At 42.8% G+C, this 16,118-nt stretch overlaps 1 protein-coding gene across 3 annotated transcripts in view; it reads right to left on the reverse strand.

Moving 5' to 3' along the window:
• The window catches only part of AKT1 (AKT serine/threonine kinase 1), a 224,665-nt gene that overhangs the window by 17,123 nt on the left and 191,424 nt on the right, over nt 1–16,118 (reverse strand). For all 3 annotated transcript variants that reach the window (XM_073609535.1, XM_073609534.1, XM_073609532.1), the window contains one exon: nt 1,328–1,542. In XM_073609535.1, coding sequence (XP_073465636.1) covers nt 1,328–1,542 — 215 coding nt within the window. The remainder of the gene's footprint in view (nt 1–1,327; nt 1,543–16,118) is intronic.

Below are 16,118 nucleotides of genomic sequence, written 5' to 3' on the forward strand. Positions count from 1 at the left end.
GGCAGATGTGCTTTATATAAAAAATATAGCAATATTATTATGATAACTTTACCACCTTAACCAAAGCTTTGTTTACCACCACTGACCAGTCTGCCCCCCCCCCCCAAAAAAGTCTAAAGGACAGTAAACTGGCCCTATATTTAGAAAGATTGGAGACCCCTGGTCTAGAGAAAAAAGCTCCGAACTGAAAAATGATGGGACCAAAAGGATCCTGTCCGGTAGGAATGAAAATTGGGATGGGGTGCTGAGCAACTAGATGATGTCAAAGCTAAAAGCCCAGCTGTATACAAGTCCAAAGAAATACAACAGCACTGGTGCTTACTTTGTGTTTTACCTACTCCCGACCTTGTTCAAACTCCAGAAGATATCTAAATGGTCTGAAACATAACTGCTACCAGGAGCAATAAGCCTGAACTAACAAGCAAAGTAAACAGCGGAGTGGTCATATTTCACTGGATGTTGCTATGCAGAGCTGGTGAACAGCCAGCAAATGCCAAGATTGCCACAGACTGCCAACTGTCTGATGGCAATTTCTGTTTTCCAAAAAAAAAAAATTGTATGCAAGTTTTAGTAAATGTGTGATGTTTATACAGTGTTTATGTATCCATCTACCTTTTTTAATTAAAGCAAATGGACCAATGGTTCACCATCACCATGAGAAAACTATCCATCTATTTTTCTATATCACTTTTTAAATGAATGGGTCTGCCCTCAAAGGAAACCCTCCACAAGATAATTCTGCAGGGTACCAATGAGTCTCCACTGCATTCCAGGACACTGATCTGAACACAAATATAGAGTTGTGACTTAATTTGATTCATTTTTCTTTTTTTTTTTTTTTTGGTGTGGAGAAGGCGAAGGCTGTGAAGATGAAAAATAACTGTATTTTATAGATTGTAAACCAGATGAATAGGAAAAAAAATCTTATGGTTCTTAGTACAGTCTGTAGGTCACAAATGGTACAGGAGAAATGAGTGTTGGGTTTGCACTGAATTCTCTATTTTTTGTAAACCTATTCACATGAAACAATACATCAGACAGTATTATAAATTCATGTTTTTAGTTGAATAGTATAAGAAGCCAAATGGATTCCGAAGATAAAAATATTGGTACTGCCAATGGCGACATGTTTCCGAAAGTGTGAGCTCCAGGTCTGTTATCTTCATCCTTCTGTCACAGAACGTGTATGTGTATATTATATCATTGCGCCCAGCAGAAAGCAAGGATAATGATGACTGCTTCAGGGACTGGTAGGTGTGATAACGGTTTCCATATTTCAGTCTTCGATTACCTTGAAAAGACTTAACCCGGCGCCTTCAGGTCTTACCTTTGTTTTGGATCTTTCTTCAGCAAACCCGATAGCAAAGATTTTGCTTCAGGTAATAAAGTGCGAGGGAATCTAATTTCTTCCATAAGAATAAGTTCAAAGAGTTTTTCATGGTCCTGGTTGTAAAAGGGGAGGCGACCGCACATCATTTCATACATGACCACACCTAAACCCCACCAGTCCACTGCCCGGCCATAGTCATTATCTTCTAGTACCTTCAGGAAAAAAAAGACAAAAAGCCATATATTAACGTGTGTTTCTATTTTCTTTAAAGCAGAATTCAATTTTTTTAATTTTTTTTTATAATAAATCATCATACTGAAGTTCAAAAATAGTTAATGCGTGTATGCTTGCAAAACAACATGCCTTGTGGCTTTCTCAATCGGTTTTCCCAGTGCTGAGCAGTCATATTAGCAGGACCTAGGATTCTCTGACCTCTTGGCTTAATCTCTGCTGGCTGCACAAGTCAGATCATAGGCTATCAACTCCTCCCTCTTGATAGGTCATTACACTCCAACATTTGTAAGGGGCAGAGATCATCAATGCACAGAACAGCATAGCTTCTCCCAGTTCTGCCCTGTGTTCTCCCAATCAAATTGCCCTATGACACATCCCTGGATTCAGGCAAAGAATTAAAAGTACAGTAGTCCTTACAGAAAACTTCCTGAGAAGGAAAGATCACATCACTGAGGAAGTAAAACAATAGACTCTACAAGATGGCACATGAATAATATAAAATATTAAAATTAAGTATTTAAAAAAAAAAAAGTGTTTTTGGTGCTCAGATTCAGTGTAGTTCCACTTTAAGTTGTAATATTGTATTGTTCCACCAGAGTTCCTGACTCAGCCCCTCCATCACCACCACATGCTCTAGAAGTCTCATTACCCTTACTGCATCTTCCATAATAGTTAATCCATATAATAATAAAAAAAGAATAAAGCTGATAGGGCAGTAGACCTAGCCACTAAGTGAATTAATAAAACAAAATTGGACAGTATAGAGAACCACAAACGGTCACGCGGGTGGCACGGGCCTTGAGGGTACACCACAACATATTTGTGTAAAAGATCATCATACAAAACTATTAAAACAGCACAGATAAAAAAAAAAAAAACACATTCAAGCCATTAAATGTACATACCACTGTTTCTCAACCTTTTTTTCAGTCAAGGCCCTCTTTAAAATTATGGACAATCTCAAGGCACCCCATTCTAAGATGTAAAAAAGTATTCTGATAATTTTACATAATGCGGCAGGATTGACACACTTAGGACACCCAACATTAGAAGAGATTTATTCTTCCAAAGAAAATACACTTTTACTAGTATCGACTAGTATTCCAGTGTTTCTCCTCTCCCTCAGTTTCTCTACATCACTTAGCTAATGTGACCCCAGTGTTGATGGAGAGGGGCAGGGGAGGGTCAAACAAGGATGCTGTGCGGGTGATCAACACGCTTCGTATCAACACTGAGGACATCACTGGTTGTTAGGATGCCGGTGGCTGGAAAGTTGAAATGATCCACAATGAAAACACGTGGCGTTGTGTAACTAAAAGGCAGGCTTGATCCACCTGCTGGCTTGTATAACATTTTGGGGCAATTTTTAGGCATTTTGCCAAGGCACCCCTGAAGAAACCTCAAGGCACTCTGGTTGAAAAAGGCTGGTACATGCATAAAAATGTTTTAGAATCATTATAAAATTGATGTTATACATAATGACATCACTGGTCAAACCCTGCCCTAAAGGAAGGCATAGAATCTGATTGCCCTCAAATTCGCCTGCCCAGAGTCCAACATGTTTCGAGACTTTGCTCTTCTTCAGGGACTACACTAGTGGACCTTTATAAGAAGTTAGCAAAAAAATAAGCCATACATAAAACACCACACATTTTCAATTGCCTCAACATCAGCCATAATCTATAAATCTAATTGCCCTAATTTCCTGGATCCAGGCAAAGAATATAAAAAAAAAAGTCTCTACAGAAAACTTCCCAAGGAGGAAACCTGAGGAAGTAAAAACAATAGATTCTACAAGATGGCATATGCATAATATAAAATATTAAAATTATTTTAAAAAGTTTGTGGTGCCCAGATGCAGTGTGGTTTCACTTTAAGCGATAATATTGTATTGTTCCATCAGAGTTCCTGACTCTGCCCCTCCATCACCACCACATGCTGTTGAAGTCTCATCTTCTACAATAGTTAATCCATATAATAAAAATGAATAAAGCCGACAGGTCAGTAGACTATCCACTAAGTGACAGTAACCATCTCTGTTAAAATGGCGTCCATTACAGTCTTCATTCTAAATTGCTGCACGGCTTGGAACCTTTATCCTTAAATTATCCAGCAATCCCCATGGCACAGAAATGGTCCTTGGCTGGAAAACTTATGGCTAAAACTTTGTTGACGGCCCTGCAATCCCACCGCCTCAGTGTCTGTTCATTTTAGAACTTCATATACTGCATATGGCCCTTTTATATCTCCCCACATGTTCATAGTGTACTGCCAGTCTCTACTGATAAGCTCCTAAAAAGCAGGATGGCCCATTAATTCTATTACAAGACTGTTAATGGCTCCTGAATTCACATTACTGTACTAAACGCTGCTAATGATTGCCAGTTCTGTTCGAGAGTACTGCTCCCGCTCACCAATCTATCTCTTCAATGGATCCCTTGATAGAGTTAAACAACAACAGCAGAACGCAAAAAAAAAAAAAAAACTGGCTGAATTAAGGAGAGTGATTAATGAGAAGAAAGAGGCGGGTTTTATTTAATAAGCCAAATCATTTTCTGCAGTTTTTGTTTAGAGGGCAAACTGTCTTTTAAATGGAACTTTAACAGTGGCTGGGTTTGGGGGGGGGGGGGGGGGGGGATCTCAAGTCCCTCTGTAAGATGCAAAAGCTGGTAGGTATTAGATTACTACACTCAGGTCTATTTACAGCATCTATTGGCGTATGATTCACAGCACACGACAGCTGGCTCTGCAGCTGCCCCATATAAGTACAAGGCTAGCACAGCTGCCGGTCTGCCAGGAGCCAGCCTCATCCGTTACCAGAAAGCTCACAAGTTCACGCTCCCAGAGACTGGATTTCACTCACTTGCTTTAAAGAGGAACTCCCAAAATTGTCTTGTACTCATTGTAACATTCTTTTCTCTGCATTCATGCAATTGGGCAGCAGCACCTCTGGCTTGCTGCTGCCCAATTGCATAAATACTTTTTTTCTTATATACACTGCTATGCATGTAATAAAGTTGTAATTTAATTGCACCCAGCATCCTACTCCTGCAGGTGGCGCTATACCCAGTCAGTGATTATCTAAAGCAGAACTGTGTCTTCCAATGAATAGAGGAAAAAAAGTAATGTACTTTTAAGGCTGCTATAATAATAAATAACAGAGGAATATACACTCACCGGCCACTTTATTAGGTATACCTGTTCAATTACTTTGCTAATTGCTAATCAGCCAATCACATGGCAGCAACTCAATTGCATTTTGGCATCTAGATGTGGTGAAAATGACTTGCTGAAGTTCAAACCGAGCATCAGAATGGGAAAGAAAGGGGATTTAAAGTGGTTGTAAACCCACAGAAAAAAAAAAATAAAAAAATAAAAACAAACCCTGTAAAACAAAGGCATAATGAGCTAGTATGCATCGCATATTAGCTCATTATAAAATACCTACCTTAGATTGACGCTGTTGCAGCGCTCCGCGTACACCGCTGTGACCGGTGACGTCTCCCGGAGTCATTTCCGGGTTTGCGGGCTCCAGCACTGTGATTGACTGGAGTCGCAATTACATCGCTTGTGTGCGGGAGCCGCCGGTCACGGCACGGCTGCTGAAGAAACGGCACGAGCGAGCCATTTCTTCAATGTGCATGCGCCGATGATGTCAGCGCAAGCATATGCGGTAAATATCTCCTAAACCGTGCAGGTTTAGGAGATATTTTCAGTACCTACAGGTAAACCTTATTATAGGCTTACCTGTAGGTACAAGTGGTGTAACGGGGTTTACAACCACTTTAAAAGTTGAACTTTAGGCAAATTTTTTTTTTCATTTTGCCTATAGAAAGGGAAGGTTATAACTCCTGTCAGATTTATTTTTCGCCATCTGTGTCCCATTGCGGAGATTTCCCTTTACTTGCTGCTTCATAGCCAAACAGGAAGTGAGAAGAAATCCCTGCAAATTAAGGGAATTCCTTGAGGACCCCCAGGTTACCAGAACTAGTGTCCCCAATGGAAGATTTCCCTTCAATTCCTTTTCTGGGGACAACCCAAAATTTGGGGTTTTCTTTTACTTTCACTTTCAATGATAATGGTAAACAGGACAAATATAGAGTGGGGATCTCCTTAACGGGGACACAGACAGCAGTAAAAACTGTCTGGGGTTCTAATCCTTCTTCACTCTCTCATTCACTCTAAGGTATACAGTATACCATCTCTGAACGCACAACACATCGAACCTTGAAGCAGATGGGCTACAGCCACAGAAAACCACACCGGGTAACACTCCTGTCAGCTAAGAACAGGAAACTGAGGCTATAATTTGCACAGGATCACCAAAATTGGACAATAGAAGATTGGAAAAACGTTGCCTGGTCTGAGGAGTATCGATTTCAGCTGCGACATTCAGATGGTAGGGTCAGAATTTGGCGTAAACCGCATGAAAACATGGATCCATCCTGCCTTGCATCAATGGTTCAGGCTGATGGTGTAATGGGTTGTTGGATATTTTCTTGGCACACTTTGGGCCCCTTAGTACCAATTGACCATTGTTTAAAGGCCAAGGCCCACCTAAGTATTCTTGCTGACCATGTCCATCCCTTTATGACTACAGTGTACCCATCTTCTGATGGCTCCTTCCAGCAAGATAATGCACCATGTCACAAAGCTCAAATCATCTCACCACTGGCTTCTTGAACATGACAATGAGATCACTGTACTCCAATGGCCTCCACAGTCACCAGATCTCAATCCAATAGAGCACCTTTGGGATGTGGTGGAACAGGAGATTCGCATCATGGATGTGCAGCTGACAGATCTGCAGGAACTGTGTGATGCTATCATGTCAATATGGACCAAAATCTCTGAGGAATGTTTCCAACACCCTGTTGAATCTATGCCACAAAGAATTAAGACAGTTATGAAGGCAAAAGAGGGTCCAACCTGGAACTAGCAAGGTGTACCTAAGAAAGTGGCCAGTGAGCATAAATTAACATTCAGGAGAAAAATAATGAACATAATGGTGCTGGAGCTTCTATGGGACTTTTGTTGGGCCATTGTTACACTTTTAGTAGTGAAGCTCTGTCCCGCCCCCTCCTGTGCGCCACAATGGACCAAGGAAGTTGTTCAGCAGCCTCACTGGCCGATGGAGAGATGTAGGAGAAGGAAGGGGCCTGGTCAGAAGTTCTAAACAACACAAAACAGGAGCTTAGTCCATATGTAAGTGGTGTAGCCAACCCTTTGGGTAGAATAGGAAAAGTCATAGGTCTTGCTGCCCTCCTCAGAACAATGGGTGTCCTTAGAGCTGAAACTTATAGAAAAACAGGGAGGGCGCACCGACCTTGTGCATTACCAAAGATAAAATTTATTCAAATAATAAAAGCAAGAGTCATACTCACTAACAAATGTTCAAAAAGGCTCAACATAGCTCCACAAAATCGGAACTGTATCTTCTGCAACCTGGACCGGGTATAAGGAGGAACCAGATGGTGGAGCTATGGTTAAGCCTTTTTAAACGTTTGTTAGCGAGTATGACTCTTGCCTTTATTATTTGAATACATTTTATCTTTGGTAATGCATAAGGTCGGTGCTCCCTCCCTGTTTTTCTATATGTTTCAGAAGTTCTAAACAGCCAGGCAAGTAGCATTTTTAGACCCCATGGTCAGTATGCAAAGGAAGGTGGTCAAATATGTTTATCTGCATACTTGTTCCAGATCAGCGATTTACAGTAATGAAGTCTGAGGGTCAGCAGGACAGCCAAGCAACTTGAACTTTGCAGAATGAAAAGTCAGCAATGGAACGCTCCATGTTTTTCTTCATCAGTCCACCCAAAAAACGGGATTTCTGATTTAGGTGGTTTAACCCTGCAGTGTCACTCAATTTCATAGTCGGATCTATGCGCTTGCAGGATTGCACAGCTGCCCGAGCCATTACCAGGGAGGCCCATTCTCTTGATATTATTGGGAATACAAGAGCAGTGGAGGATTTTCAAGGTAGGGAAAGCACACAGAACTGCATGGCAGAAGGCTCTGGCCAGATCATCTCTCTGCTAAAGACCTTAAGAGTTTATTCACACCAGCCCCATTGCCCAGTGCAGTCTAAACGCGTAGTCAAAGCAAACTTTTACAAAAAAAAAAGTTCTATAGGTTACGTTATTATACAGAGCACTGTGACGCACTACACTGCATTCCAACGCTCTGCGGGCTTAGAAATAATAAAATATTTTGTGACATTTCAATAAAGTTTAAAAACAAGATAAAAAGGTAAACCGCGTAATGCCCCTACACAATGCACACCAGTGGGTGCATGTTCTACAGAGCATAATGCACGCCCGCTGATCTGAATGGATCTAACAGATACAAGACATCAGCGGATTACTAAACCCACCAGACTCCTCCTGGAACCACCGATTTTTAATGGAAATCATGGTGTGAAAATTCCCCTGGAAGATTATGAATGCTGTATCATGGCAGGGTGGAAGCCAGTGGGAAATGCTTTGATCCCATCAGACATGCAGTTGTAGTTTCAGAGATGATTTTCTCATCTGCTGGCAAGGAAAACTCTTAAGATCCTAGCCATATAATGTAACATTACTGTGCCAAATAAAAAGGTTCCTTCTCCAGCTAAAACTGAGGCAAGCAGCCAACCTGCAGAGCCTGTGTGTTGTATAGAAACAGCGGAGCTGGACGGAAAATAAAAAAACACTCAGCTCGCTTCCTTATGTACGCTGCATCTCTAAGATACAGTACACAAGCTGGATTCATTGATTGCTGCCGACACCCTCTGACAGCGAGATTTCCTGGCCGTAATTCCCAACTCTGTTGCTGTCCACATGGGAGTGCTGCCTATTCTTGCTACATGCCCCACACTATGAAATATAAAAACAACAATAGGAAGAGTTGAACCCCTTCATAATGGCAACAGAAAATGTGCAGACCCTGGAACTCAAAGTTATAGATATTACTAAGTTCATGAGAGATAAACATGTTGTCAGGTTATATGCTCTGAAGCATCCCCACTAAAAACTTCAGCCCCTCCTATATAATTGCCCTAGTAATAAAAAAACAATAAAAATACCTTAATGCTTATGCCATAGTTACCTGAATTTTTGGTTAGATGATGCTCCAGGTCCAGAGTCCTCTTTTTTTCTGGACTGCGGAGTTGGAGAGTCCTTGTCCAGGTGTCTGTGTCATTGCCTGGTGTGTGGACACTTCCCACTGGATGTCCATTGGTGGGTCTGTAGACATGTGCAGTCTGCTTTCTCTACTGCAGGTGGCGCTCAAACCACAGCGGCATTGCTGATGGGAGAGGAAGTCAAGAGAAACATGGCTCCTCTGTTTTCCTGGGTCACTGGGGGAGCTATCTGATTGTATGCTGGCGCCCCATGTGACTCTGGTGACCATCTTGGGACAGGCAGAGTCTATTCAAGACCCTGGCTCCCGGGCTTGTAATGCATTTAGTGTATGGATAGTGTAGAGACAAGTCACCGGTCTGGCAGGAACAGTAATTTGCAGCAGCGAGAGGTTCTAGACGAGTAAGGAAAGAGCAGGGGGCGCGCTACCATCTCCCCACCTCGGTAAGGACCGGCCAGGCCACATTCCGCTACTCCTCAAGACAGATGCTGATGGAGCACCTGAGACCTACTGCTACACCCAACGCTGTCACATTCTGTGAGCACACCTGGTCAGGTTCTTCTCCCCCTCACCGGGCTAGTTATGCTTTGGTGAAGATTAAAAGAAAAGTATGCATTTTTTTTTAACCCATCATACTTACCTAGGTGGATGCAGCATCGGACCAATGCTGCATCTGTCCCCTGGCATCTTTGCACTGAGAACCGATGGCTCGGTTCTCTCAGCTCCCCGAGCAGACAGCTGCTGCCTATCAGTCAGCAGCTCTCCACTCTGCCCCCCCACACTCATTAGAGTGCTGAGCTGTGGAAGGGCGGGGACCGGCCGTCTCAGTCTCTCAGCAGCTCGCTGAGAGACTGAGATGGGTATCAGTCCAGGCACCTGGTGGATCCAGACTTTATTGTCGTTTATTGGACTGATTCCTGTGACGTCAGCAGAGAGAGGACTTCAGACCGCTCTCTGCTGAAAAATGGTCACAGGAGTGCAAAACGAATTGCACTCCTGTGACCCATAGGAGAAGCCCAGCCAAACAAGCTCAGGCTGGACTTTCTCCTTTAACTTCAATACAGTTCTGTTTTGCACCTGGACTCTGAGTGATTACTAAAGACACACCACTGCACCTCCCCACAGGTCCTCAAAGGTTCCTGAAGACTGCAGTGGTAGGAGGTCATGAAGGGCGACATCAAGATCAGGCAGGGGCAGGCCTGGAATCAATAGTTGATCCTCCGCTCTTTACACGTGGTAGCCTGGAGCATCACAGCACAGAGACTTTGGGGGGGGCAGTTTGGGGTATGAGGTGAGGGGTTGGGGGCACGCCATTTGCCCAGAGATGGCCTGTAACCAGGGGTATCTACATTCTTTGGGGGTAAGGGACTGGACCTCAGAATGATTAAGAAAAATTTAACTGGATTCTCTACTTTATTGAACCTGACATCAAAGATGAAAACTTGACTTTATGTGTCAGAAGATTAGTGAGTAACATTGTCCGTCACAACTGAACCTCAATTCCACATTTTGATCGAACACACACAACAGCAAATATTGTAATCGTTTTAAATAACTTGTGTATTAATGATTTGTCGTTTCAATAAAATATATCAATACATTATTTTGACAATCTATTGGCTGTTGGGTCTCTAGCTATCTAGAAGTAAAATATAGTAAAACCAAGCTACTCACATCTTTTAAAGTTATACAGGTATCTAATCAAACTAGTGATGGTGAAGGGGATTTGGGCACATATTGGGCAGTCTTTTGGGGGTCTGTAATAGTAAAAAGTTTGGAATCCCAGTTCTAAAGCATTTATCAGTTTTGGGTGAACTGACCTTGCGCAAAGGTTGAGGACTATCCAAGCAACATATAAATTTGACCAGAACCATCTGGCTTCAAGGCAAGTATGTATTCTCAATTGTCAACTGATGCCCAATTTTTCACCAGTCCCCCCTTGTAACATATTTGTATTACCTGCTAGTAGATTAAGCATCACCTGACCTCCTAGCATTGCTTGGCTTTCTAGCTCCTGTTCAGTTGCAAAGGAAGTAGGTCTTAAAATGCTTTTTCGCGGGTTGTTATGCTGCCCCCCCTTGCCTCAATAACATGGGTCACTGGCTAGTATGGAGATCAGGAATGCCAGATTATATTGCTAACTGGTGTCTAACAGTAACTGTAGTGCAGGAGCCAGCCAGCTATGCATAATGCCTAAATATGCTTGGCTTTACTCAACTTTTCTAAAAAGTAGAAGAATTCCACAGCATTCTTGCACTATATTTAAATCTATGTATTTGAACTGACACACACAGACACTTTGCCCAGTTTATGTTGAGGTATGGAGATCCTATATGATGCCAATAAAATGGCATATTCAGAAAGCCAGGTCTGGAGGGGAATAGAGACGGGGCTTTTACATTTCTGAGCCATAGAAGAGCCAAGACAAAGCAGGCCCCTTATCTTCTATTCCCACGTCTACACAAACAATAGAGAACGAGTATCCCAGCTGTCCTTTTCTCTATTATCCTACATTTTACTTTTTACTGATAGGCAACTTCAGTGACTTCAATGCATTCAGCTGCCCCTTACTAAAACATAGCGCATTATATTGCGACTGTAATATGTTCTGGTGTGGCTCTGCCTAGGAAGCCATGCTGTTCATCTGTTCATCTGTTACTAGTTGACCTTGTATTGTACGCCAGTGACAGTACACAAAGTAATGAATAAAAAAAAAAAAAAAAAATGTTTTTGCAAAAGAGCCTGTGTCTCACTGCACAGCAATACAAATGAGCTTATTCATGATAAATCCTGAACAGTTGCTGTTGTTGAATGGCCTTTGAACCTCGTTGATATTAACAGTACATCTATACTGAATCGGTCTGGCTGTTTCAGCTCTCTGATTGGACAGCTGATCGGAGAGACTTCAATGGGATCTCCTAGCACATAAAAGTCCCAGACTAGGCACTGGTATATAACAACTTGAACAGAGTAAACAGGTACCCGCAAAAATGAATTGGATGTCATCATTTCCTCTATATGGAAGGATACACAGAATCTGATTGATTGCTATGAAAAGAAACAATGGCTGTGCAGGTGGGGTTGGGTAATGGGAATGGGTAACCCCCACCTTCCCTTATGACATTCATTATCATGGGTGCTCTGAGTTATTACTGTAACGTTTACTTGCTTGCTGACACATAGATGTATTCTTGTATTTTGAGTACTGAATCGTAAATTCTCTCTCTACTGGTCACCTATATCTCAGATAATATGAGCATCTTCCCTGCTTTAAGTGCACACCAGGCCAAAAAAAAATATTCCACACATCTCTGCAATACATGCACTATCCCCCCCCCCCCAATTTAATTTCTTTACAAATTGCATGTACAATCTGCCAGAAATCCAGTGAGCACCTCATTTCCTGTTTGAGCTGACAACACAGTGGGGTTGATTTACTAAAGGCCAATAGACTGTGCACCTTGGAAAGCGCAATTGCACTCTGCAAGTGCAGTTGCTCCAAAGCTTAGTAAATGAGGTAAAGCTTTGCTTTGCAAAGAATACCCAATCACATGCAAGGAAAATACAAAAACAGCATTTTTGCTTGCACATGATTGGTTGAAGAAAGTCAGCAGAGCTTCTGCTCATTTACTAAACTCTGGAGCAACTGCTCTTGCCGTGTGCAACTGCACTTTCCAAAGTGCACAGTCTTTTTGCCTTTAGTAAATCAACCCCAGTGTATCTGTTGACATTGTACTGAAATCCCAAGCAGTGTTGTCAGCCCTACCCAGATTTCCCCTGTTGGGCTGCAGAACACCTCCACCCTCATCTCCGAAAAATAAGGGGGAGAGTAGGCTCAGTAGGTTTCAGTACAGCGTGTCAGGGCAGTACAGGTGGTTAGGAGCTTGCTGGAATTGTGGCACGATCAAAAGGGTTTTTTTTTTTGTTTTGTTTTTTTAAGAGAGACAAAAGCATAGAGAAATGTGCATGTAGAATATTGCAGAGGCATACCGCATGCTTCTTATATTTTACCTAGGCATACTGAGATAGGCTCTGTAGCTTACGAATGTTACATAGTTACATAGTAGGTGAGGTTGAAAAAAGACACAAGTCCATCAAGTCCAACCTATGTGTGTGATTATGTGTCAGTATTACATTGTATATCCCTGTATATTGCGGTCATTCAGGTGATTATCTAATAGTTTCTTGAAGCTATCAATGCTCCCCGCTGAGACCACCGCCTGTGGAAGGGAATTCCACATCCTTGCCGCTCTTACAGTAAAGAACCCTCTACGTAGTTTAAGGTTAAACCTCTTTTCTTCTAATTGTAATGAGTGGCCACGAGTCTTATTAAACTCTCTTCTGCGAAAAAGTTTTATCCCTATTGTGGGGTCACCAGTACAGTATTTGTAAATTGAAATCATATCCCCTCTCAAGCGTCTCTTCTCCAGAGAGAATACGTTTAGTGCTCGCAACCTTTCCTCATAACTAAGATCCTCCAGACCCTTTATTAGCTTTGTTGCCCTTCTTTGTACTTGCTCCATTTCCAGTACGTCCCTCCTGAGGACTGGTGCCCAGAACTGGACAGCATACTCCAGGTGCGGGCGGACCAGAGTCTTGTAGAGCGGGAGAATTATCGTTTTATCTCTGGAGTTGATCCCCCTTTTAATGCATGCCAATATTCTGTTTGCTTTATTAGCAGCAGCTTGGCATTGCATGCCATTGCTGAGCCTATCATCCACTAGGACCCCCAGGTCCTTTTCCATCCTAGATTCCCCCAGAGGTTCTCCCCCCAGTGTATAGATTGCATTCATATTTTTGCCACCCAAATGCATTATTTTACATTTTTCTACATTGAACCTCATTTGCCATGTAGTCGCCCACCCCATTAATTTGTTCAGGTCTTTTTGCAAGATTTCCACATCCTGCGGAGAAGTTATTGCCCTGCTTAGCTTAGTATCGTCTGCAAATACAGAGATTGAACTGTTTATCCCATCCTCCAGGTCGTTTATGAACAAATTAAATAGGATTGGTCCCAGCACAGAACCCTGGGGAACCCCACTACCCACCCCTGACCATTCTGAGTACTCCCCATTTATCACCACCCTCTGAACACGCCCTTGTAGCCAGTTTTCAATCCATGTACTCACCCTATGGTCCATGCCAACGCACCTTATTTTGTACAGTAAATGTTTATGGGGAACTGTGTCAAATGCTTTTGCAAAATCCAGATACACCACGTCTACGGGCCTTCCTTTATCTAGATGGCAACTCACCTCCTCATAGAAGGTTAATAGATTGGTTTGGCAAGAACGATTCTTCATGAATCCATGCTGATTACTGCTAATGATATCATTCTTATTACTAAAATCTTGTATATAGTCCCTTATCATCCCCTCCAAGAGTTTACATACTATTGATGTTAGGCTAACTGGTCTGTAATTCCCAGGGATGTTTTTTGGGCCCTTTTTAAATATTGGTGCTTTTCTCCAATCAGCTGGTACCATTCCAGTCAATAGACTGTCTGTATGTCTAATTTATTTGTAAATGTGTGAAAATGAAACCCGTTTTTAACCACTTGCCTCCCGCCCACTGTCAAATTATGTCTGGGCGGTGCGGCTCTCATTCTGGGTGGACGTCATATGGCAGCCTCCCAGAACGGGCGCGCAGCAATCGCTACCGTGCCATGTTGCTAGGACACAGCGTGACCCCGATATCTGGAAAGAGCCGCGGCCGGTCACATGTAAACAAGAAGATGCCGGTAATCGGCGCTCCTCACCTCACAATGACAGAGTGTGAGGAGAGGAGAGCCGATCAGTGGCATCTCTTCGCAGAGGACATCTAGGAATGTAATCAGGGCACTGATCATCAGTGCCCCAATTACAATAAAGCACCTACAGTGACAGCAATAAGTGGCCACAAGTGCCAGCAATCAGTGGCCATTAGTGATGTCAGTCAGTACTGGCTATCAGTGCTGCCCATCAATGCCGCCCATCTGTGCCCAGTGCCAACCATCAGTGCCACCTATCAGTGCCCATAAGGGCAGAATATTCGTGCCTCCTCATCAGTGCCACCTAATCACTGCCCATAAGTGCCGCCTCATCAGTGCCCATAGGTGCAGCCTCAGCAGCGCCCATCAGTGAAGGTGAAAAATTACTTATTTACAAAATTTACTGACAAACTAAAAAAAAAAATTTTTCTTCAAAATTTGTCTTAGGAAAAAATAAAAAAAAACAGAAGTGATTTAATACCACCAAAAGAAAGCTTTATTTGTGTGAAGAAAATGATAAAAATTTCACTTGGTTACAGTGTAGCATGACCGCGGAATTGTCATTCAAAGTGCGACATCGCTGAAAGCTGAAAAATGGCCTGGGCAGGAAGGGGGTGTAAGTGCCCTGTATTGAGGTGGTTAATCCATACTGTTAGTCAAGATCATTCGGTTGGTTTCAGGCTGGTCGGTAAGGTGAGCTGGAAATGTCTTTGGTTTTGTTTTGCATGCGTTGCCCTTCCATGTGCTCCTTGCTGCAAAGTCCAGTTATAGGTGAGGCCAGCGGCCATTTGTTTGTACTGTTGAAATATTGGTGAGGGGAGGCACTGGACACCTTTGCTGTATTGGGGATGTGCTGGGTGTCCAGTGCACCCCTGTGCCTTTAAGGTGGGGTGGGCTCCCTCCAGGCTCACCTGTCCTCTGCCTTATCCATTATAATGCATGTGCTTCTACTATGGAGCCTCTCAAAATTTAGAGTTAGAACTACAGAAAATACTGGGGTGCCTTGAGGGGGCTCTGTAGATTACACATGTATTTACAAATATAATAATGTGTTATGTTTTTAACGCATACTGTTAGAGAGGATAATTCGATTGGTTGCAGGCTGGTCGGCTAGTTAAGCTGGGATTTTCTCTGGTTTTGTTTTGCATACCGAAATATGCTCAGTTAAAGGCATAGTCCACCATAAAAATGTAATAAAATGCACCCACATTAATAGAATTTTTTTTTTAGCGTTACTTATGGGTAACGTCTTTTCCAGGAGTCTTTCTGCACAGCCACCTATGAGAGACCTCGGCTCCTCCCTTGTAAGGAAACACCACCCAGCCTAGATTTAAAAGGCATGCTTTCCCACCGGTAACCTTAACCCGGTCAGGGCCTTTAACCAATGGGGATGATTGAACGGCGATAATCCACTACACCATCTGGAAGGATCAGCACAGCAAAAAACCCTCCGTGCGCACCTCCAAAGCACCGGAACAGTTTACCATTCAGGAGTTCCCCAAAAGGAAAAAAGTATCGACATAGCGTAATCCTGATATAGGTAATTTATTGTAAAAATAGGAAACACACTTACATTTAAAATGAAGACAAACAGCATGAATCGTATGAGCCGGCCGGCTACAGCGAACAACCGTCCTACAGACGGAACACACGGGACGTCAGCACGTCAGCTCCTCCCGACGCGCGT

This window comes from Aquarana catesbeiana, linkage group LG13 (assembly GCF_042186555.1).
Source record: "Aquarana catesbeiana isolate 2022-GZ linkage group LG13, ASM4218655v1, whole genome shotgun sequence".
NCBI classification, from domain to species: domain Eukaryota; kingdom Metazoa; phylum Chordata; class Amphibia; order Anura; family Ranidae; genus Aquarana; species Aquarana catesbeiana.